This window comes from Cyprinus carpio, chromosome B4 (assembly GCF_018340385.1).
Source record: "Cyprinus carpio isolate SPL01 chromosome B4, ASM1834038v1, whole genome shotgun sequence".
Classification (NCBI taxonomy): Eukaryota; Metazoa; Chordata; class Actinopteri; order Cypriniformes; family Cyprinidae; genus Cyprinus; species Cyprinus carpio.
In genome coordinates, this window is record NC_056600.1 from 19,324,706 (window position 1) to 19,349,906 (window position 25,201).

Genomic DNA, 25,201 nt, shown 5'->3' on the forward strand with positions numbered 1-25,201 from the left:
TTGGATTAATAAAGACTCTCTCGATTATTCTCGACTCCGTGTTCCTTCCGGCACAGTAGCTTGACAACCATATATTTCATAAACTACTTGTCTTGTGGTGTTACTCATTCTTATAATAAATAGGGTGATTTAAATAAATAAAACACACATACTAAACCAGGGGTTCTTAATCCTGGTCTTGGTGACTCTCCACTCTGAATATTTTGCATGTCCCTATGTTTAACACACCTGTGCAGGAATTCGGCTTAAGTTTACTTCACTTAAGAACACAAATTTGTGCTACACCACTGCCTGGAACGTGTACACTTCTTTTGAACTGGAATCATGGTGGAATGTCCTGTGATGTCCACTTTGCAGGGCACTTACAGTCAAATGGAACAAACCTCTAAAGCGATAAGATAAACATACAAAATGTGCAGAGCAGGGGCCATGAGGACCAGGATAAAGAACTGCTGTATAAAACTATAAAAATAACCGCAAAATAATGATAGAGGCTAAATGTAAGGTAGGCAAAGCACTCGTCACATTACTAAAGAAAGAAACAGGCACCATCATTAATATTGTAACTGAAAAAAAATTTCCATTGATGTAAGATTGATCTTTTCACCACACTTTGAAAAATAGATGTTAGCACCCATTGTTATAGTCACAATACATCAAGTTAAGCAAAAACTATCAAGCTGTTTCTCATTTTCTATGGAAACAAACCAGATTTTTGCTTTTGTAATCCAACTGTTATAAATCCTAAGGTTACTGACCAAAGTGGATTTAAAAAAATGCCCAACTGTGGCTTACTCGTGATGAAAAAGTTCACATATTGTAGGATTGCATGGATGTGAAGGTGGTGGGGGAATGACATAATGAACATTGGTGAGCACAGATATGGAGTAGGGTTTCAGATGGTCTTTTACAACCCAGACATATGCAGTCTTATCACAGCAGTTGTCATCTTCAACTGCACCATTTCTTCGTATGCATTACTGAACACCACAAACACCTGTCAAAGTCAAGAGTGTAAGGTTATCACAGCCATAACACAATCTATTTATACTCTGATAAATCATATGTACTATGATCCATATGGAGTCTAATGTGTCAATTACATTCCATCAAAAGTTAAATCACTTTAGTAACATACCACTCTGTCCTTGGGTGCTGTTTCGTAAGTGCTCCATTGCCAGGTTGATAAACAGATTGTTGAAAGGTGTAAGAGAATCAGGAACAAATAGGTTTGATGTAGATCTAGACTTGACTATGATGCTTTTAGCCCTTGTATTATGTTCCAGGTCAATTTGACCCATTTTGATTTTCGAGCTGTTGGAAATACCAGTTAATCCGTGATTTTATTCTTAATTTTTGTGACTTTCTCATTTATGGCTATGAACATGCATGCAAAGTAAGGGTACACTGATGTATTCTGAAGTGCACACAAATAATTTTCTGATTATTTTGATGTTCGCGGGTCAATTTTTTTTTTCAAGCCAACTGTAAAGACCTAAATTAAATACATGTCTCGTGTATATGTTGTTTTGTTGGTGTTTTGCTACCCTGGAAAGGAAAAATAGTTTTCTCATTATTTTCAGTGCTAAAAAAGACGTCATTTCTATTTTCAGTGTATATGAAATAATATTTAACTTATCTTATTCATCCAGAATTTTTGTAATTTTTTCTAATTTAGCCCCTGAACATGTCTAAATAATAATAATATAATAATAAAATAATAATAATAATAATAATAATAATAATAATGATAATAATAAAAAGAGGTTCCTATGCAATTTTGTTAAGGTGTTATACCAAAACTAGCCATTAATTTTTTGATCCATTGAATTTTTTTTTTTTTTTTTTTTTTGATGCAATTTTTCTCTCGCTATTACTTCTATTTTAAAATAACCACCAAATATGGAACTTTAAGACTCAGACCTTTCCAACAACATGTATTTTGTCAAGATTATAAAAAGTTTTGATTCTAAAAGATCACATTACATTTTGTTAAATGACACCCCCCACTAAGGGGAAGGAGCCCGCTAAAAGATTTTAAAGTACCATTTCCATGGTAATGCATTTCCATGGTTTTCGCAGGATGAATTTCGAGGCTTTAAGCTTTCAAATGATATATCATTTAATGATGATTACTAAAACATGTAATAGGGAAAAATGAAACGAAAAATATTTTTTGTGACAAAGGTCAGAACTCCTATTATGATGTAGTATATGTTTTGAGGTGCACTCTTGTCATAAATAAATCTATTACTGTTCCTACCTAATTTGTCACAAAAACATTAATAAAATATCTATTTAGGAGTCTTAGTTTCAAGCCAGGTTTCTTTGCTTATAATTACTTTCTATCTTAAGAACAGCTGTTAGTTTTGATAAGTATGTAAATAATAGAAATACAACTTTATGTATTAGATTCAGAAAATAGCTAAAATGTGTTGTAGCAAAAGGTCAGTAAAGTTGAACTTTGAAAGTCTCTGTTCACAAACAGCATCTATTCAATAAACATTCAACTTAACACAATTTTACAGCCAAAACATTTACATTTCACATGGATATGGGAGTTATATATTTATAACAGTTGTTGGTCCAATGGACACATTTGACTTTGGAAGACTTCAGATAGTGGTCTCCAGGTCTGGATTTTCATCGCATTTTATGATAGCTGAAGATACATTCCTATTGCCAGTTGAAACACCATTGCCATCCTGTTCTGGAGCTTTTAATTGGGACTTCAGTGCTCGCCTCTTTTCGCGATGAGACAGTCTATTGTACAGGACTCCACATAGCACAAAGGATGCAGCAAACAGACCATAAATAACACCCAAGTAAGAATTTCTGTACAAAAAAAGAAAAGAAAATCATGTTATGGCTATTGTAATGAATACACAAGTTGCAAGTTTAAGTTTAAAGGGGTGGTTGATTGCGATTTCACTTTTTTAACGTTAGCTAGTGTGAAATGTTGCTGTCTGAGCATTAACAATATCTGCAAAGTTGCAGTGCTGAAATTTCAGTGCAAACGAAGATATCGCCTTTTAAAATTCTGGCAGATTAATAACTACAAAAATGGCTCGTAGGGACTACAAAGAGTTACTTCCCGGGTCTGTGACATCACAAACCCCGCCCCGGGAAAATGAAACAAAGGGTGTGGGGTTATGTTGCACTGCTTTAGGAATAAAACTCGTAAAAAAAAAAAACAACTTGTGCATGTAAAAATCTATTCATATATGAATCGCAATTCTGTCTTCTAACGATTCTAATGAATTCACAAGTTTCAAAATCATTGTTCTTAAGCAACGTTTCTCAGTCCTGTTCCTCATGTCACCCTGCTCTGTACATGCTCTGCATCTCTCTCTCTCTCTCTCTCTCTCTCTCTCTCTCTCTCTCTCTCTCTCTCTCTCTCTCTCTCTCTCTCTCTCTCTCTCTCTCTCATTCAGATCACATACCAAAACATACCATTAAGTTTCTTAGCGATCCTCCTCATTAATATCCTCTGTGTTTCAATCGGGCTAAAAAATGATTAGCAATATAGACAACGCCATTGTTTACAATATAACCAGAGCACATGCTGCTGAGGTGAGGGGCGGCACGTTTAGACTGCACACAAGAGGCGGTTTAGCCAATCACAACACACTGGACTAGTTAACCAAACAGAGCCCATCACGTATTTCTGAGGGAAGGGCTTCATAAATGGTATGGGGGGTAACAATTTTTATATTATATTATATTATTTTTATATTAATTTAAACAATTATTATCAAACAATTATCTTCATTTAGTAACATAAATATATCTTAGTGTAGGCTATATCTTTAGAGTTTTATAATTCATTATCTTCTTGTTGATTCACCAGTTCACATTTACAACTGCATGTTTTCTGCGTAAAAATAAGGGTCATCTGCAACTGGACAACCTTGAAATTTGTTGTCGTGATTATTCATATAATGAGGTTTGGCCCTTACAAATTACGGGAGTTTTACCGGAAGCGAATGTAGCAAACATATAAAATATGCCCAGTGGGATTTTCTTTTTTTTTTTCTTTTTTTCATAGAAAGATAAATAATTTAAACAGGATGATAGTGGGATAGAATGGTAAAATACAGGAGAATCCCATTAAAAATGGGAGGGTTGACAGGTATGATCAAGCCTAGAAAAAAAAAAACAGTCAGCCAGCCCTTTAATACAAGTGTTAAATGTTATAAGCTGCAGAAATATACAAAAGCTGCAGTGACACAACCAGTATTGTTTAAAGTGCTATATAAATAAAGATGATTTGTCTTGACTTGACAATTGTGAGCTGATGGTGGCGCTAGAGGCCTTGAAGGGAAAAGTATCAAATGATTTTGAGGATTATTCTGGCCATTCATTAATAAAATAATTTTGCAACAACAGAAACATTAAACCTACACTTGCACTTCCTGAAATCCAAAAACAAATATAAAGAAGTGATTCTGGAAGTGCCATTGTAAGTTTACTAACCTGAAGGCAATGGAATCATATATACGACATGCTCCTCTCCCTCCACATTGTTTTGTGCCCCATTTCAGACAGGTCCTGTCAATCAAGGCTCCAAAATATATTGCAGGGGGAATGGCACCTAGAAGAGTTTTTTTTTTTTTCTTCCCTCGATCAACTCAAGATCTTTTTTATTTTCTGTTGTATTATTATCTTGTGTTGAAAATAAATACAAAAAAAAATAATCTTACCCAGAGTCCGAATAAGCAGGATATGCACACCAAGAGCCAAAGACTTTAGTTCTGGATTTATGGATCTAAGAAAAGAACAGTCAAAAGAACATATTAAAATATCTGTTTCCCAGTCAGAAATGTCCTAAACAAATAATTCTAAAACAAACATAATACAGAATTAATTTTTGTTTCACGTGCCAAGGGAAAACTTGTATCTACACTGCATATAAATGTATATTGTGTGGATAGAAGTGATGGAGCAATGTCTAACAGGGGGAATATTAATAAAATATACTTTGAAAAAGGTCTGTTTGTTAGCAGCTACACAAATTATGTATTGTTTATTTTTTATTTTTTAAATGGTGTTACTTTAACCCTGTTAGTATACTCATTAACCGTGTTACAGTATGTCATACATTATAAAATACACTGTAAATGTTGTAAAAACAAAGTGTTGATGAATTTGTGCATTTTTCTTCCTTCCTTCCTTTCTGTCTCTTTTTAATGTTTCATTACAGTATTGTTTATTACCCATGTACTGTTTTAATCAATTATTTTAAAGGTGTTATTACAATGTTGGAAACAAGCATTACCTGAGCAGGATAATGTAACTTGGTGTTGCTGCACAAGCCGGGAAAAAGGAACCAATGACTGCCACCGCCATGTAGAACTTAAACATGTAGTCACAATGTTAGAGAGTCGGACTCCCAATCGAAGGGTTGTGAGTTCGAGTCTCGGGCCGGCAGGAATTGTGGGTGGGGGGAGTGCATGTACAGTTCTCTCTCCACCTTCAATACCATGACTTAGGTGCCCTTGAGCAAGGCATCGAACCCCCAACTGCTCCCCGGGCGCCGCAGCATAAAAATGGCTGCCCACTGCTCCGGGTGTGTGTTCACAGTGTGTGTGTGTTCACTGCTCTGTGTGTGTGCACTTCGGATGGTTAAATGCAGAGCACGAATTCTGAGTATGGGTCACCATACTTGGCTGAATGTCACTTTCACTCACTTCACTTCACTCAATCACTCTTGCGAGGGCACTGGCCCAGCACTGCTGACATGTTTGCATATGGGAAAGGCGAATCTCCAATACAGGTGCAGTTTTGGAATACCTTTGAAAAGAGTCAGACTGTGTCAACTACTACAAAACCAGCAAATGCAGTAGGGTCTTAATGCAGTGAACCCTACAGTATCTGTTTTTTTTTTTGTTTTTTTTTGGTCTTTTCATTAAAATGTAGTATTAAACAAAGGTTTAGGATTTGGTCATTTTTACAGTGATGAAATTTAGGTTAAACAACAAATATTCAACACTAATTCAAAGTCACTAATCAAATGTACAGTAACCAACCATGTTCAGGCTTTTGTACAAAAGGTCAGATTTGATGCACACAAAACAGGCATCACATGGATGCTGTCAAAAGGGGACCACTTAATACAGAAACATATTGAAAATCTAATTATATACATATTACATACATATTTTTTCAGTATATTTTTCCACTCAAAATGTTAAATAAAAAATGAAATGCCAAATTTGGCTAAATAAAAGCATTTTCACTAGTGGTGTAAATAATCAATACAAGCACTAGCATTGCTACAACTAATATTCTAATTTTGTATGTTTGTATACAATGTGTAGCTCCTCCTAAAATAATTAAAATACAATTTAAAACAACAGAAAATTGCTAGGACATTTCAAAGTTTAATTAGTTTCTCTGCCTCAGTAAATTGAAAATTTGTGTCACAGGGGTAAATATCACCATGCAGTTTCACATTTGACGTTTTAGTTTGTCTGCATGAATGTGTCACTGTACGAATGCTTGGATGACAATAACAACAAGGTATAGATGCATAGAAGTCTGTGGGTAAGACAGAGTGAGCAACAGGCATGTAAAGGTCTGGAAAAGTGGGAATAGCTTACCATCTCCTTGCCACGTCCAGTGGAGGTTTGGCAGCCAGCGAGGCACGGGGAGGCATAGGTCAAGCCGTTGCTGGCGCATATGGGATCCCAGTGCTTAAGAGAGCAGGAGCAAGCCATGTTACATTGAGAAATTAGTGTGTACTGCTGGTAGGACACCTCTGGAGCCCTGTTTGAAATAAACAGAATAATTAAACCACTTTATATTTAGTTCAGTTACAACTGATAGAGTTAAAAATGATTGTATGTTCCTTTGCTTTAAAAAAAAAAAAATCATTGTGATGCTCTGTTTGGGATCTGAAAGACCCCCATTTTGGGATCTGAGAAACCCACAATAATCACACGAGCAGCAGGAACAATATCACACGATTGGTGTTTGTCCCGAATAGCACTAGTGCAAATGTGTTTTTACACATATGTTAAGTGTGTTGTTTGTTTTTATTGTGTTATATTTTAAAATGTGTATTGTCTGTTCTTGCTCAGTTCTGCCAACAAAAATATTACCTATAAAGCCACACCAGAACTGCTGTGCGTCTCCGAGCAAGACAGCGGTGTTTAGTTTCTGAATAATTCCTCATTTTGAACGAATTGTGTAAACCGATGATTCAAAACCATTCATAAAGAGACCCATTTACTTCCTGAATGAATCAGCCATTTGAACGAATTAATTGAATTAAATACTCAGATACATTTACTGCCACCTGCTGGCAGTTTTAGTTTCATAATTACAGTATTATTTAATTTAAAAAGGGGATAAATTAAAAAAAAGAGAGAAATTTAAAATGACGTCATAATTTACTCAAACCTAAATGACGTACTATCAACTGTTGAACATAAAATAAGTTATTTTGAAGACTGTTTGTAACAACGCTGTTCACTATCTGTCGGTCACTACGAGTTATGTCGAACGACATATGGGGTCTCACTTGGGAGGCCAATCATCTCTGAGTTTAAGAGAATACGCCAATGAAAATTGGCTAGTGGGTTTTGCATGCTCCCCGTGCCTACGGGTATATAAGGCAACAGTGTGAATCCACTCATTCCGATTTTTGCTTCGGAGCCGAGTGGTTGTATGAAAAGCTGTTATACTCCACAAAGCCATTCATCTGCTGTGTGTCGGGAAGCTGTTCTGGTTGGCGGTACGGTGCGAACAGAGGTGTCCCTTTCAGCGATTCCCCTGGGCGCTTCAACTAAAAGAGCAGATTTCCTAAAAGAGCAATTCACGGACGATTCATGTATTTTTAAAGACGGCGTTTCATCCGTGTCCTTCTGGATGCGGTCATTTCCTGTCCTCTGACAATGGCCACGAGCATTGTCTTCCGTGTCTAAGCACTCAGCACGCTGAAGACGCGTTCATGGATGGTTCATTCCCGCACTGCAAGCGCATCTCTCCTTGCTTAAAGGGAAAGGAGCAGACCCCTCTGTCATTACCAATTCTGGTTTCTCTGCCACAAGCAGAGGACCGCCGGCTAGTGCTCTGGGAGATTTGAGGGTGACAGTGAGAGCTTCTCCGCCGGGCCATGCCCCACGGACTTCTCACCCTTTCCGCAGCCCTTGTCCTGTGCGGCTGCTGGGTGATTCTGCTGGGCTGTCTTACCGCAGTCCCAGCATGTCATTCGGTGTGCCGCCGGAGGATCAGATGTCGATTACAGTATCGGGGGATTGGCTGTTGACCTCTGTGGTTAAAGATCCAGCGGGGCTGCCCCCCTAAGGTGTTGTTGCCACTGCCGAATCGGACCCAGAGTTGACAGCCGTGATTGCATGAGCAGCTGTGAGCATCAGGTTGAAGGTGAATACCCCCATCCCCCACCAGCCCTGAGTCAACTGTCTGGAGTTGCTGGCAGTGCATCTAGCTTTACAGCGGTTTCGGCCGCTGTTGCTAGACAACACACTGTTGGTCTGCACGGACAACACTGTGGCTGTTTCGTACATCACCCGACAGGGCGGTCTTCGATCACATCGCATGTCTCAACTCGCCCGCCATCTCCTCCTCTGGAGTCAGATGCGGCTCAAGTCTCTGCGCGCTGTCCACATTCCGGGGGAGCTCAATCGTGCAGCTGACGCGCTCACGACAGCTCATTTCCCTGGTGAATGGCGACTCCATCCCCAGACATTTCAGCTGATCTGGAGTCGATTCGGAGAAGCCTAGGTAGACCTGTTTGCTTCCCACGAGTCCTCTTACTGCCAGCTGTACTATTCTCTCACCCAGGCCCCCCGGGCACGGATGCACTGGCACACAGCTGGCCTCAGGCTCTACACAAGTATGCATTTCCCCCAGTGAGCCTGCTCACACCGACACTGTAAAAGGTCAGGGAGGACTAGGAATAGGTCCTGTTGGTTGTGCCTTACTGGCCCACCCGGAACTGGTTTTCGGAACTGGTTTTCCTCGTGACAGCCCCTCCTTGGTGCATTCCCCTGAGGAGGGACCTCCTCTCTCAGGGGCTGGGCACCATTTGGCACCTGCGTCCAGATCTTTGGAACCTCCACATGTGGATTCTGGACGGAACGCAGCAGACCTAAGTGATCTGCCTTCAGCGGTGGTGGAAACTGTCGCTCAGGCTAGAGCTCCCTCTACAAGGCAGGCCTATGCTTTGAAGTGGAGTCTGTTCACGAATTGGTGTTCTCACCGAGAAGACCCCTGGAGATGTCCGGTCAGAGTCGTGCTTTCTTTCCTGCAAGGAAGTTTGGAGCATGGGCTGTCACCCTCCACCTTGAGAGTGTATGTGGCTGCCATTGCAGCCCATCACGATGCAGTGGACGGCCGGTCCCTGGGGAAGCATGACTTGATTGTTAGGTTCCTGAGGGGTGCCAGAAGGTTAAATCCTCCTTGGACACCCCCTCCTGGGACCTCTCTATTGTCTTGGCTGGACTTCAGAGGGGTCCCTTTGAGCCGCTTAATTCAGTCGAGCTGAAGTTCCTGTCTCTCAAGACAGCACTCCTGATCATGCTTACTTCCATCAAGAGGGTCGGGGACCCCCAAGCATTTTCGGTAAGTGAAGAGTGCCTTGTGTTCGGGCCGGCCTACACTCACGTTCTCCTGAGACCCCGGCCTGGATACGTGCCCAAGGTTCCCACCACTCCTTTCCGGGACCAGGTAGTGAACCTGCAAGCACTGCCCCAGGATGAGGCAGATCCAGCCTTGGCATTGCTGTGTCCCATAAGAGCACTTCACATATACGTGGACTGCACCCAGAGCTTCAGAAGCTCTGTGCAGCTCCTGGTCTGCTTTGGGGGGGCTGTCTAATGGCAAGGGAAGGCTGTCTCCAATGCGCAGGTTGGCTCCACTAGGAGTTGTAGGTGGGAGGGAGTGAATCATCACCCTCAATGGCGTACCAGTTCCCAAGCAAGGCCCTGAGCCGTGCCCCCGGGCGCTGGATATAGCTGCCCACTGCTGGGGTGTAATTCACGGTGTGTTCACTTCTCACTGCTGCCTATGCGCAGAGCACCAGTAGATGGGTTACCATACTTGACAAATGGCGTACCCACTTTCAGGAAGGCTGTCTCCAAGCGAGCATCCTAGATAGTGGATGTCAGCACCCTGGCGGCAGCCAGAGCCTTGGCGGAGCAGTGAGTGTTGCCCGGGCCTATGCGCTCCCAGTAGATTTCCCCCGTTGTGTGGTAGATCCTGCACCCTCGGCAGCCAGACTTGGCGGAGCAGTCTGTTGCCGGGCCCAGTCTCTGTTAGAACTGGAGTAGTCAGCGTCCATATGGCTTGATTCCCTATGGGTAATCCCATGTGTATTCTTCCATGGTAAGGTTTCCCTCTTGGTAGACCCATGTCTTCCCTTGACAGACCCACTCTGTCAGTCTCTTCTGGCAGCTGTTCCATTCCTACTCTAAGGTAGGACCTGCCTCAGAGACCCATTCCATATGTAGTACTGCCCCCTGGGTCAGTCCATATCAGTATCTCCACATGTCACCTTCCTACAGGTAGGATGTGGTCTCCGTAGTGACCTTTTTCCTAGGCTCGCTTCCCCATCATTCTGCCAAGCTGAAAAAACAAATAGGAAAGATTTGAAGCAATCTTTCATTGAAGGTTGAAATCCCTTCCAATAACTTTTGTGGACGGAACAGCAGCATCATTACCAAGGTCAGTGAATTTGCGGTGGGGCTTTGGGAAGGTTACAACCTTAAGTGTAGCTTTTGTGACACGCAGCTAGTCGACAGCTTGTCGACAATTGCAGCACCATAGGGTTGTGACGGTGTTCAGGTTGTGGCGTTTTCCATGGACCCCATATGTCGTTTGACATAACTCGTAGTGACCGACAAGATAGGGAATGTCTCTGATGGAGGGAACAGTGATGTAATGTCACAGCCTTGAACTATTTGCAGTTGCCGGGACACGTTCTCTGCTCCTCAGCGTAAAACCTGAATGAGTGGATTCACACTGTCACCTTATATACCCGTAGGCACGGGGAGTGGCTGAGCATGCAAAATCCACTAGCCAATTTTCATTGGCGTTTTCTCTTAAACTAAGAGATGATTGGCCTCCCAAGTAAGACCCCATATGTCGTTCGACATAACGCCTCCGTTCCCTCCATCAGGAAATGAGTATTACGTACGTAACAGAGACGTTTTGCTTACTAATGACTTCCACTGCACGAAAAAAAAATGTTCCATAGTTTATATTTGGCCTAAACATTTGTGTGTTATAAATTATATGTTGAATCAAATAAAATATTTATTTCTAAAGAAACTATTTGTAATGTCTCCTTAATACTTTCTCATTTAACACAAAAATAGCATTAAATAATCTTTTGGGGGTATTTTCACAGCCAAATGTAATTTGCGATTAATTAGATGAATTAATTGACACATCATGTAATTAATAAGATTTAAAATAATTAATTGACTGACAGCCCAAATGTATTTATTTGTTTTTATAAATCCTGCAAGTTTTATAGCTTAAGACGTCCTCCTCATTATATAAGCATTTATTTAATCAAGGTCCAAAAACAGCTCATTTTGGATCCAGTGGGGCAAGGTGATGTCAGCCAGCCCCACTGATTGTCTGTCGTCAATTGGACAAATGTAGATGAGAAGGAGAAGGGTTGGAGTGAATGAAGCCCTAGCTTCAAACCTATATAAAAAAAAGTATTATGAAATAATATTTCTGGAGTGTTTACCCTTGATATGACACTGTAAGTCCAGCCACTTCTGAGTTGTCACACTGCAGGAAATACTGAACAAGCAACGCAGAGAAACCCAGAAGAGATGCTGTAATGCAGAACTTGGATGTTTCAAGAATTTTAAGTTTGAACTTCTTCATTATAAACCCCCCAGTGACAATGCCCAAAGCCACAGCTGGTAAATTTGAAACTCCTGGAAAGACAAAAGATGAATAAATTCATAAATTGATACAGTATTGGACATGAATAATAACACATATCAATAAAAAGCAAAGGATATTCAGAAGCTCAATATTTGAATAAGAGGGACAACAATTGGCACTCTTTTTGTATAAAGGCTTCACTATGTGTATTTTGACATTGGAAATTGATATTTAACCAAAAAAAAAAAAAAATTAGGCAAATGTAAACTCACCTATTAAAAATATGGCCCTTGATGCTGACTGGCCGTAAGTTTGCTCCATGTACTTTGGCTGAAATGTCACCAGTCCTACAAAACCATTGACTTGTACGGTAGCGGTGATAATGAGGATCATGTAAACTGCATTGCTGAAGAGTTTCTTCAGTGATGGCAGAAAATCTAGAAAATATCAAGAACTTTACATAAGTTCAAGGGTTACAGTATGTAGGCTCAATCACAAAACCTCATGAAAAAAAAAAATCAAAATGAAATATTTGACAAAATGCACACCTTTAGCCAGAGCTGCCATGGAAACTGGAGCTGGTTTGTCAGGGGCATTACTGTGTTTGTTGTTGTCAGGAATGAAACAGTCCTGCTCGCCCTCTACAACATTAGATTTTTTCTCTGTTTCAGTCTCACCCTGCTTATGAAGAGACTTGGGAAGGAACCAAAAGGGAATTCCGGCCAGTAGCATCACTCCACCAGTTAACAAAAAGCCTAACCACCAGGCACCAACCCAACGTGAGTCTTTGTGGTTGATGGTGATGGTATCTTCAGAAAAAAAATAAAAAAATAAAAAAGATGTGCTCATTTTCATAACTGAGCCAGAAGTGCTTATAACTTGAAATCCTAACAAACATTAGAACTGAAGACCTCTTAAGTCAAATGGTAACTTACTGGTGCAGTAAATGTATAGAAAACTAGTTATCGTAGTTATTAAAAAATCATGATCACTGACTTAAGGCAATAGTTTGTGTGGTTACACTTTATTTCGATAGTCCACTCTAGACATTCTACTAACTATAAGTAACTTTGTAACTAAATGTCAACTAATTCTCATTAATTTGCAACTACGTCTACAAACTCTCAGGGTAGACTGTTAAGGTAGGTTTAGGGTTCTTAGAATAAGTTGACAAAAAAAGTGTTAGAAGATATTAAACAGACTGTCTACTAATACTCTACTAACTGCTAGTTGACACGTAGTTGCAAAGATACTTACTGTTAGTAGAATGTCTAAAGTGGACTACCAAAATAAAGTGTTACCATTTGTGTTGAAGGGATACTCCACCCCAAAATGAAAATTTTGTCATTAATCACTTACCCCCATGTCGTTCCAAACCCGTAAAAGCTCAAACACAATTTAAGATATACTGGATGAAAACCGGGAGTCCTGTGACTGTCCCAAAGACTGCTAAGTAAATAACAGTGTCAAGGTCCATAAAAGGTATGAAAGTCGTTGTCAGAATACTCCATCTGCCATCAGACGTGCAATCTGGGTTATTTGAAGTGACGGGAACACTTTTTGTAAGTGAAGAAAACAAAAATAACGACTTTATTCAATAATTCCTTTGTCAGCGGTCTCTTCTGTGTCTCTCCATATGACCGTATGCTGCGTATGCTCTTCTGTATCATCCGCGCCACAAGGATGCACTGTTTTCTTTCAAATCAAAGCTAAATACAGTACACGTAGAATATGGCGCGGATGATACAGAAGAGCATACGCAGCATACAGTGATATGGAGAGACAGAGGAGATTGCACGTCTGATGGCAGATGGAGTATTCTGACAACGACTTTCATACCTTTTATGGACCTTGACACTGTTATTTACTTGGCAGTCTATGGGACAGTCACAGGCCTCCCGGTTTTCATCTAAAATATCTTAAATTGTGTTCTGAAGACGAACTGAGCTTTTACAGGTTTGGAACGACATGGGGGTAAGTGATTAATGACAAAATTTTCATTTTGGGGTGGAGTATCCCTTAAATGCAGAGTTATTCTCTTGCTCAATCAGAGTGCTTTTTCAAAGTTAAACTTTTGAACCAAATTTGTAGAAGTGACCTTGTCAGTCGATTAGGCTAAAAGACATATAAAAACATATACTTTTCACATAATTCACATGCAACAAGCAACTATAACAAAATAAAAATTGAGTGTACGAATGGTTGTTTGTATGTGTCAAATACCTTCAAGAAAGGTTACTGTTTTTTTTTTTTTTTTTTCTAGAAATGTGTAAAACAACATCATCATATGATCAGTGTTGGGCAAAGAGCCATTATCAGTTGAACAAACGGGTGAATACCTAAGTCCACTGCTCCTATGTCCACATAGAGCTTGGCACAGAAAGATCCTAACATGTATCCAAACATAGGCCCCATTATTCCCACAGTCTGTATGAGAGCTGAGAAAAAAAAAAAAAATCTGTATAAAAATAGCATTTCACATTCACCACCAAGTATACTGTAAGTTAAAAAAAGGGGGGGGGGTGGATTGTTGTGTTTTTATGATCATGTTGCTTAAATGGCTATAATAAAATGGATTTCATTTTTTAGATCACAGAAACTAATTCCATATTCATTATTTAATTACTTCAAGGGTCATATATGTTTTCATAAAATAAATACATAAGTATATAAAAATACATTTAAGTATATAAAAATATACTTAAATGCAAACTGTCAAACACACTATTAAATCATAATGAATCCTTTAAGTCCTTAAGAATCCTTTAAAGTAAATCTTTTAATTTGACCTTATTACAAAGTACACTTTTTAATTTGACCTTAATACTTATACAGTAAGTGTACTTCAGTGTTTTAAGAAACAATTATGAAAGTGTACTCTCTTTGAGTAAACATAAGTGGCCCTTTACTTTTTTATATAATGTTTTCTGTAAGTATGTGTTTTGATGATCAATAAGTAAAATATAAATTTCAAATGAAAGTGGTGAAATTTGACATCTAATGGGGGTGAAGTGTAAAGCAGTATGTTAATCAGGCTTGAATGTATGCCAGAATTATTTAATTGGATGGCAATGGGTAATAAATCATACCCATGTAAAGAGCAGTGTTTTCCGCCCTCGAAAAATCATCCAGATAAGACAACCCAAGAGGCATGACGGGTGTCTCTCCTATCCCACGAAGCATGTTCCCAAGAAACACATAGAGCCACAAGGAGGAACTGGCTGCTTTCTCACATTCTAAAAAAACAAATGCGCAACTGCACATGCAACTCTGTAAGACACTCCAATATCAGCATCTCAATGAAAAAACAAAGTCTACTTTTGTAGATTTCAAGTGTTTTAATTACATAAAAAACATTCAAACCCAGTACATTAGGCTTCCCAAAGTTCAGAAAAGAAAAGCTAGGTATAAGCAAACTAGAGTGAAAAGTTCAGAAAAGAAAAGCTAGGTATAAGCAAACTCATATGTGACCCTGGACCACAAAACCAGTCTTAAGTCACAAAGGTATTTGTAGCAATGGCCAACAATACATTGTATGGATCAAAATGATCGATTTTTTCTTTTATGCCAAAAATCATTAGGATGTTAATTAACGATCATGTTCCATGAAGACATTTTGTAAATCTCCTACCATAAATATATCAAGCTAGGTATAAGCAAACTAGAGTGGCTAGGTATAAGCAAACTAGAGTGAAATTTAATTGGCAATGCATTGCTTTGAACTTAATTTGGACAACTCTTTAGCTGTCTCAGATTGCAGATTTTCAAATAGTTGTATCTCAACCAAATATTGTCTTATCCAAACAAACCAGAGTAAAGCTTATTATTCAGCTTTCGAATTATATAAATCTAAATTTCAAAAAGTTGACCCTTATGACTGGTTTTGTGGTCCATGGTCACATATTGCACTCCAAACATGACAAACTTTCTCATCTTATGTTTTCTAAGAAAATTATTTCAGAGTCAGTTCTTATGAATGTGGATGCCATTATTAGGGTGGGTCTTACAAAAATTGTATATGTCTGGGGCATATATCACCCAAAAATGAGAAGAGTAAATAAGATAATTATTATGCATAAAGAAAATTTTATTTTGCATAATGAAAAAGAATATATGAGATGAACACTAATGTGACCCAAAACATTTGAATTCACCCATTATCCTATTTCTGTTAAGCATTTTTTTTTCTTTCTTTCTTTTTTTTATGGAAGAAGAAATTTAATTGGAAAGACAATTGGTCTTCTCTAGAAGATGAAGGCCCATAAGTTTATTATTGTGATAAATCAGATGCAGTATTGCTATATGTGCTTTAATATCTTATCTAAGTTAAACAACTTACCTGCTTGAATTTCCACTGTGGGAATGTCATCTTGTGCAAGACTCCCATTGGTTAAGCATGGCAGAATACTCTCTGTACCATTAGAGGCAGAGATATGTGACACTGTTGTCTCGTATTTGTACCTGTGGAAAACACATTAACACATTGTTACACAATTTGTCTTTTAATTTGAATCAGAAACGTATCCTTGTTGACACAAATATGGTAACTAAAGGGGTTTAAAGAGTAGTTGACCAGTTAAACTTACAGTCCTTGGAAGAAATGTGGTGCCGCAGTTATGAAGGATCCCATGGCCATAATTAAACATCCAGCTCCTATGAGTCGTGGTCTATGAAGCTTAGCACCAAAGTAACTCACAAAAGCTATTACCAAGAGATTACCTGAAACCAACAAAAATTGGCATCCTATCAACATCACCACCAATTTTAACAATAAAGAAAGAAATAAACTGCAAATGTACTCATAATTCTCTGCAGTACAGAACATACTTAAATACATTTTGAATACATTGGTCCTAAAAAGTATTCACTTAAGCCTCACTGGAAAAAAAATAATAATAATGAATGTCACTGTATTAGCATAACTTTTAGGGCTCATTTGTGCTTTGTGTTTACTTTTGTAGAACTTTGTATTTATTTATATTTTTCTGATCAGAGAATCAGAGATCTATACAACTAATTCCTCTCTGGCTCTTCCTGGTGTCTGCTCTGCCCTTGACCCTCTGGTCATCCCTTTTGCCTGCCCTGCACTCATCTTACTCAATGATAGGTGCAGACAATAATCAGTGTTGATTGATTTGTTTCAGTGTATTTAAGCTCTGTATTTCTTTCTGTTCATTGTCAGGTCTCGATGACATGGGGTTGAGTAAATTATCAGGAAATTTTAATTTGAAAGTGAACTAATCCTTTAAGATCAATTTCACAAATACAAAGTTCTGGCATGAAACTCTAGATGGTGCAGTCTGATAGATCTAACTGAATAGATCAGAAACCCTCCACCTTCCCAAGCTCCACCTGTATAGATCTGCTATGGGGTGATTCCGGTATGCTATGTTATATGTGCAGCAGCAGTATTTCTTACATGCTCACAGCAGCATGTTGTGGATGTATTGGCAGTAGCAAGTCATTTTTGTTGCTGTGGTATTTTTTCAGCAGCAGCAAAGCAGATTTCTTCCACAAAGACATTACCTTTTACAGTACATTATTACATTTACATTTACATTTAATCATTTAGCAGACGCTTTTATCCAAAGCAACTTACAAATGAGAACAGTAGAAACAATCAGATCAACAAGAGAACAACAATGGTATACAAGTGCTATGAAAAGTCTCAGTTAGTCTAGTATAGAACACGTAGCCAGGAATTTTTTTTTTTTTTTTTTTTTTTAATGAATATGCTAGACAAGAAAGGAAAAGGTAAGTGCTAGTATTAGTTGGTTAAGTGCTGGCGAAAAAGATGAGTCTTTAGGTGTTTTTTGAAAATGAGAAAAGACTCAGCTGTTCGAATTGAGATCGGGAGGTCATTCCACCAGCTGGGCGCAGTCCAGGAAAAAGTCCGTGAGAGTGATTTTGAACCTCTTTGGGATGGCACCACAAGGCGTCGTTCACTTGCAGAGCGCAAACTTCTGGAGGGCGCATAAGATTGAACTTATGAGCTTAGGTATGTTGGCGCCGTGCCAGTGGTCGTCTTGTAGGCAAGCATCAGTACCTTGAATTTAATGCCAGCGGCTACTGGTAGCCAGTGTAACCTGATGAGGAGAGGAGTAACATGATCTTTTTTTTGGCTCATTGAAAGACAACCCTCGCTGCTGCGTTCTGGATCAGTTGTAGAGGCTTGATAGTACATGCAGGAAGGCCCGCCAGGATAGCATTACAATAGTCCAGTCTGGAGAGAACAAGAGCTTGGACAAGAAGTTGGGTGGCTTGCTCTGACAGGAGGGTGGAAAGGAGAATCTGGTGATTAACGGAGTCAAAAGCAGCAGACAAGTCCAGCAAAATGAGTACTGAGGATTTTAAAGTTGCTCTTGCCAGTCGCAGGGCTTCAGTAACCGAGAGCAGGGCAGTCTCAGTTGAGTGGCCACTTTTGAAGCCAGATTGGTTGCTGTCCAGGAGGTTGTTCTGTACAAGAAACATAGAGAGCTGGTTGAACACAGCTCGTTCAAGTGTCTTTGCAATGAATGGAAGAATGGATACCGGTCTGTAGTTTTCTAGAAGTGCTGGATTTTAGAGATGGTTTCTTCAGCAGTGGGCTTACCAGAGCCTGCTTAAATGCTGAGGGAAACGTTCCAGAGTGAAGAGAGGAGTTGATAATGTGAGTAAGTGAAGGTATAACTGAAGAAGAAATGGCTTGAACGAGGTGAGTGGGGATCGGATCAAGGGGGCAAGTAGTAGGATGACTGGAAAGGATAAGTTTGGAAACGTCCGTCTCTGAGAGTGGAGAGGAGGAGAGAGAGTGTGCTTTAGTCGTTGTAAAGTTATCCTCAGTCCGCGGTGTGGAGAATTGGTCGCTGTTGGTTCTTGTCTTATTTGTGAAGAAAACTGCAAAGTCGTCAGCTGTAAGAGTCGATGGAGGAGGAGGCGGATTAAGAAGAGAAGAGAAGGTTTTGAAGAGTGTCTGAGCGTCACAACAGTTGTTTATTTTGTCGTGGTAGTATGATGTTTTAGCAGTGAAGACGTTTGCAGAGAAGGAAGAGAGGAGAGACTGATACACACTGAGGTCGGTAGAGATTCTTGATTTATGCCATTTCCTCTCTGCAGCCCTGAGTTTAGAGCGATGTTCACGGAGAACATCGGACAGCCAGGGGGCAGATGGGGTGGAGCGTGCTGGTCTAGACGATTAGTGGGCAAAAGTTGTCCAAGCAAGAGGTTAGAGTTGAGCAAAAAGTGTCCGTAGCACTGTTTGTGTCCAGAGCTGAAAACTGCGAGAGTGAAGGAAGTGAGGATGAAACCACAGATAGTGATAGGTTCCGTCGAAAGGTGACCTGCGTTGGAGAGCGTGCCGAGCGTAGCTAGCAGAACAAGTGCAAATGAGAGGAGAGGGCTGCGGGAGTGGCGTACGAGTGTGTGGGGAACAAGTTTCAGGTTGGCATCCAAGTCTCCAAGTCTCAGTCAATGCCATGAGGTTGAGACCAGAATGAGTAGCAATAGAAGAAATGAAGTCTGCTTTGTTAACAGCGGACTGGCAGTTCCAGAGACCAAGTGGAATAGAGAGCGTAGTAGTAGAGGTCAGAGGGACAGGCCTTAGATTTGTCGGGCAGGCCTTCCTTCGACGTACATAGTGTGCTCTCCGAGTGTTAGTAGTGATAGTAGAGATCTGAAAGCACATAGTGACTACAAGTGACCAAAATAAGTATTTGATGACAAGCTGTACAAAAATTGAAAGGGAGAAAAGCAATACTCAAGTGCCCTGTCGGTGTCCTTGCTCGGTGGAGTCGCGCAGGTAGAGTCGATGGTCTTTACACTCGTCGGTCTTCACACGAGGAGGCTTCACACGAGGAGGCTTCACACGAGAGCTGCCGTGGTGACACTTACCAATTATATATCTGCCTGATTACCTGTGATTGAAGTCAGCTGGTCACGCCTCCCTATTTAGCAGACCGAACCTGTCCAGTCCCGCGATAGGCAAACGCAAAACCAAACGCCACTTCACACGTATTTACCAGGGTAAGACACACAGTAATTAAAGCACAGTTTTCCTAGCAACGACGATCACGCACTAGTCTAATGAGAAAACGAGGCAAAACACTTACAAACTGCTGTCCTTATCTGTCGCTCGACTGTTTCTTCTGGGGTTTATCTAGGTGGATGTTGAATTATATACATTAACATTGTCATGTTTATTACCATGCAAATACCTCTGAGTGTTGTCATGGCAGAACTTTTTATTTCATTCATTACTATTATTCATTATTCATTACTACTTATATTATGATTAAAATGTCACCCAAAAAAATTTGGTTAAAGTTCCAACAAAATCACTGAAAAAAGAAGCTATTTCTAAAAGCCATCTGCCATCCACAATGGTATTTGCAGTATATATTTATACATGTGATGTAAGTGTCCATATACTTTTTGAGGACAAAATAAATATATTTTTCATAAATTTGGACAATGTGATTTTGATGGAAAGGTATGATTTTTAGTACTAATACTTTCTTAAAGCCATCTGCCATCCGCAATGGTATTTACAGTATATATTTATACATGTGATGTAAGTGTCCATATACTTTTTGAGGACAAAATAAATATATTTTGAATAAATTTGGACAATGTGATTTGGATGGAAAGGTATGATTTTTAGGGTGAAAAAACCCTTGAAGGTCCACCCCTAAACCTAATTGTGAGTGGGGCATAAAAAGATTGTATGGAAACACATTAATGAGATCATATGAATTAGCCACCAATTCACCAAAGTGTAAAATAATTAAAATCACCTTTAAAATAGTGTAAAATAGTGTAAAATAGTTTCTTGTCTATCCTATTCTTGGAAAGAAGAAGAAGAAAAAAAGAAAGAAAAAAAAACACCTTGCTATGAGTTCTGTGCTTGTCATGGCACTTGTATACTGTTGTTGTTCTCTCGTTGGTTTGATTGTTTCTATTGTTCTCATTTGTAAGTGGCTTTGGATAAAAACGTCTGCTAAATGATTATATGTAAATGTAAATGTAAATATATGCCATCAGAGTGTGTGGATATATGAAGATTTTTGCAACATTTAGCCCCAAAATATGTAATTTCTTTTTTTTTTTTTTTTTTTTTTTTTTTTTTTTTATTATTATTATTATTATTATTATTAAATGTAATTTCAAAACTCCCATCAATAAATCCAATCAGTGAGCTGGGAATGTCAAAACGCCTCTCAATCTGTGTGATAGAGCTCTTCATGTAGCCCCCCTGAAATGCTTTGGCAAAGTAAACAAAACACATGGCAGCCAAAAACATCTGAAGGAGAGAGAGAGAGAGAGAGAGAGAGAGAGAGAGAGAGAGAGAGAGAGAGAGAGAATTTGAGTTTTTCAAGCATCTTTATTTAACAAAAAAGATTAGTCACATAGCAACACATTAATCATTTTTTCACAATTTAAAAAATTTTACAAAGAGAGTGCAAAATAAAGTTCATTTTCAATAGCAGAAGACAAAGCTCCTCTATGACACCACATTCTTTCAAAAATATTTAAGGAGTCCATAGCTTTGTAAAATGAAAATCAATTAAAAGCCTTGATTTGATCATAGCTCTAAACATCCTTTCAACATTATAATCAATTATTTGCTCAATTTTATCTCTTCTGCTTATGTAAATGGACATTTTTGCTTTACCCAAAATAAAATTAAGCAACTGACACTCATTCTTTCGTTTTTGAACATATTTGAAGCCCAAAATAAAAGTTTGCACAGAAAACTTCTCATTAAAACTATTAAAAAGATCTTGCAAACCCTCAAATAAAGGCTTTAGTCTTGAACAATACAAAAAGGTATGAAAAACAGTCTCTCTCTGAAAACAAAAAGGACATTCATTGCTAACATCTGGATTTAAAACAGAAATAAAATCTTTAACAGCAATAATGCCATGCAGAATTCTCCATTGTAGATCTCCAGCTCTTTTAGTTAACGGTGGCTTGTACAGTGCTCTCCACTCTGGTCTAACATTATTATTCATCTTAAAAACAGTACGCCATGGTGTGTCAACTCTTTCATGTAATCCCTTTTTGTTAAAAGATTTTACACAAGCTTTATACAATTTTTCCCCCCATTACTTTCATAAAAATCCATTTCTGTCACCTTTTCAGATTCTAAAATAAATAAATAAATAAATAAATAAATAAATAAAACCTGTACAATCCCCTATATTTTGCTAAAGAAGCAGATTTGGAAACTGGTCCTTCTCATTAGGAATAAATTCCCCTTCACTATAACCTTGAAGCATTTTTAATTCTTCTGTTGTAAAAGCAGATTGTAATTTCTGTAGCACTTGTGTAACGATTCAAATGGATTTCACTCCTAAAAGAATGGCTACATCCCCAGCTTTTCCAAGACTTGGGCCAGCCACTTTGACTAAACATTCAATTGTTACAGTCTTGAGGTAGGGTAAGGTTTAGTGGTACAGTAGGTTCAGAATTATTACCTAGTTATTACCTAGTAATTGTAATTACTCCAATAAGTACATACAGTATTATGTACATGAGTAACATGACTGTAAAATAAAGTGCTACATACAAATTTATAGTTTAATGGTTTTGTTTGTTTGTTTGTTTGTTTGTTTTTACTCGAAATTTGTGCTTGTACTATTTTCTTTTTGCGAGTTGGTTTAATATTTAACATGCAATGGAATTTGTCTGAGACTTAAATGGCTAAATTATTTTGAGACCGTTATATAAACAAAATCTCAGAAAATGATCTGAAACTGTGTAGAGAGAGTCAATAGAAAGTAATTGCATACTAATAGGATTAAATGAGCTGTTATCATGTTCATGTCTTTGATCATAATAGGCCAACATAAACAAGAATCTTAAAAGCAGGAGAAGATAAGTCAAAATTACCTTTAATTTGGAGCAGCATGGCTCTTGTGCCATCTTTTTTTCCACACTCATGATGCTCTGGAAACAATACGAATGACAGATGACAGAACAGTGCAGGGCGTCTTAACACCAGGATTATTATCGTGCAAACAGCATTTTTTTCCAGAGCCCATTAGGCCCATAAGAAAACATCATCAGAGGGGAAAGACCCCTGAGGGTGGAGCTGAGAGTGGATTCAGAAATTGCACCACATTTCCTGCAAGAGGAAGGCTGTTTGAAAAAGTTTTCAAGAATGAATTAAGAGAAAAAGAAAAAATATATATTTATACTTATTTATACATTTTATGCTTTTTGACAAAATACTGGTTTGTCATTTCTTTATATGCTACCTTTTATATTTTATATAAAAAAAAATACAACATGAAAATCACCTTTATTGGCAAACTGGCCATTGTATAGTGTAACAAGCTTATACAGACATAAATATACACACACACACACACACTACATACTATATAATATATATATATATTATATATATATAATATATATATAATATATATATATATATTAAAGTATGTATGTATATATATGTATGTGTGTGTATATATATATATATTCACAGCTGTGACAAATATCCCTGTTCGTGTGCATAGTATAATAGAATACATTGCATATTAATACAAATAACTCATCTCTGCAACACGTGAAAACAGGATCTTTTTACAAACAACAAGAAACTGGTCAGACAACTAGAGATATAGAGATCAAATATACCTGTGCTGTTGCCTGTGTCCCTCAGAATGGATGGAGGACTTTGCTCACAGTTAAGGCTTTATCATTCAGAGTTATGTCATCTAATCAGTAACCAAACAGTCATGTCCATCTGGTGATCATGTCAACAGGTCACTTCTCTACAGCGAGGGGTCTGGGGTTTCTCAGAGGTACAGAGGACAGAGCAGACCAATGCTATCTCATATGCTTTGGACAAACAGAGATGGGTCGATGCAGAGAAAGGTGAATGCAGTCACTGGAAACAGTGTGTGTGTGTGTGTGTATGTGTTGGAAAAGTGAGAACTTTAACTATTTTCCTGTAAAATCACCACTCACTCCAATTCAGATTTGCCACAGCAGTCACTATATCCAAAACTATCAAAATATCAATATTTATTCATATAAAAAAATCATTATTAGAATAAAAATAATAATAAAAAGGCTAGGCCTATATTGATTATTATGATAAAGCTCTACATGTATAGCAGCCATTCCATTTCAGTGTCTGCTAAATTCTAGCACAGGCACACCTATTTCTGCTTATGAAGTACTGATTAGAACCCTGAACGGGCTTCAAATTTAGGCCCTAGCCCGGCCCTGGCCCGAGACACTTAGGCTCTAGCCCGGCCCGTGTTACTGACCCGAGTTCACCTTTTATCCCCCCTTCTCCCAAAACAGCTTATACTACTGTTTCAGCTATTAAAAATAGTTCAGTTTTGTATGTAATGGCAAAGTGATTATATTTTGTTCATTTTTTTTAAGCTAACTTCGAAAAACACTTGGAGCATTTTTTGTTCCTTAACTATAAGTTTTTGTTTTTTAAAAGTAATGACCAAGTGGCCAGCAGCAGACAGTGAGCTGATCATATATGATCTATTTAGCCTTCTTAAATTATCATGACTTGCCTAAAATAAAATCTATAGATATACTAAAACAGTTCAAGCATATAACAATGTTTAAACGTTAAACCCAGATAAATGTGTGCTATATCCAATAGTTTGTGCGGAGAGTGGAAGCTAAAGCACGCTTTGCAGGACATGGAGGCACCAGCATGATCACTTGCATGTTTTCCATGGATATTGCTCATAAGGTAAGAGTAACTCATCATTCGTAACTGTAAAGGGTCTATTTTTATTTTTGTTCACTCACAATATCAACAAAACGCTGTGCTTTTATAAAATAAAGAAAACAAACATGATGCGCTTTCTGCCGTCTGGTCTTGAACAGGAGCACTTCACAAAAATTTAAACTCAGCGAATACATGCCTCACAGACATGATAAATATATCTATAGAAAGCTTTAAATGAGTACTTAACTAAATAAAACATATCAGGAAAAAAAACGTTTTCATTATAATCATAATCCATTTAGATGCATTTCTTAAAGGCACGTCTAATGAGGAGATGGTGAGCACTGCACAAGACCAACTGGCTCGTTGTTTGTCATGGTAATCAAATGAAAACTGCAGCTTTTCCCTGAAGCGTTGTGAACTTTTAATAATTTCCCACACTTCAGTTTCTCCCTGATGCTCTGAATGGTCAACGATACCTGCGACGCACTTATTTGTTTATTTGTATAGCGGTTTTTACGATACAAATCATTGCAAAGCAACTTTACAGAAAATTAAGTTTCTACAATATTTAGTAGTAGCTTATCAGTGATGACTGTCAGTTTATGTGCATACGGCAGAAATGTTCAGAGAAATCAA

At 38.4% G+C, this 25,201-nt stretch overlaps 1 protein-coding gene across 3 annotated transcripts; it reads right to left on the reverse strand.

Moving 5' to 3' along the window:
• Positions 1-2,381: 2,381 nt before the first annotated feature.
• On the reverse strand, positions 2,382-23,639 carry LOC109096609 (solute carrier organic anion transporter family member 1C1-like). 3 transcript variants are annotated; one of them, XM_042722335.1, is made up of 16 exons: positions 23,497-23,638; positions 22,741-22,989; positions 21,008-21,148; positions 16,458-16,591; positions 16,211-16,332; positions 14,961-15,107; positions 14,211-14,309; positions 12,420-12,680; positions 12,144-12,308; positions 11,726-11,921; positions 6,603-6,768; positions 5,706-5,793; positions 5,279-5,375; positions 4,704-4,768; positions 4,477-4,594; positions 2,382-2,835 (listed from the first exon to the last, which is right to left on the reverse strand). In XM_042722335.1, exons 2-16 carry the CDS (start codon positions 22,789-22,791, stop codon positions 2,616-2,618), a joined length of 2,070 nt encoding a protein of 689 aa, XP_042578269.1. In that variant the 5' UTR covers positions 22,792-22,989; positions 23,497-23,638; the 3' UTR covers positions 2,382-2,615. The 3 variants fall into 3 exon arrangements, with proteins under 3 accessions (XP_042578269.1, XP_042578270.1, XP_042578271.1); XM_042722336.1 differs by having other exon boundaries at positions 22,741-22,975; positions 23,497-23,627; XM_042722337.1 differs by lacking the exon at positions 21,008-21,148 and having other exon boundaries at positions 16,458-16,590; positions 23,497-23,639.
• Between the last annotated feature and the right edge of the window lie 1,562 nt (positions 23,640-25,201).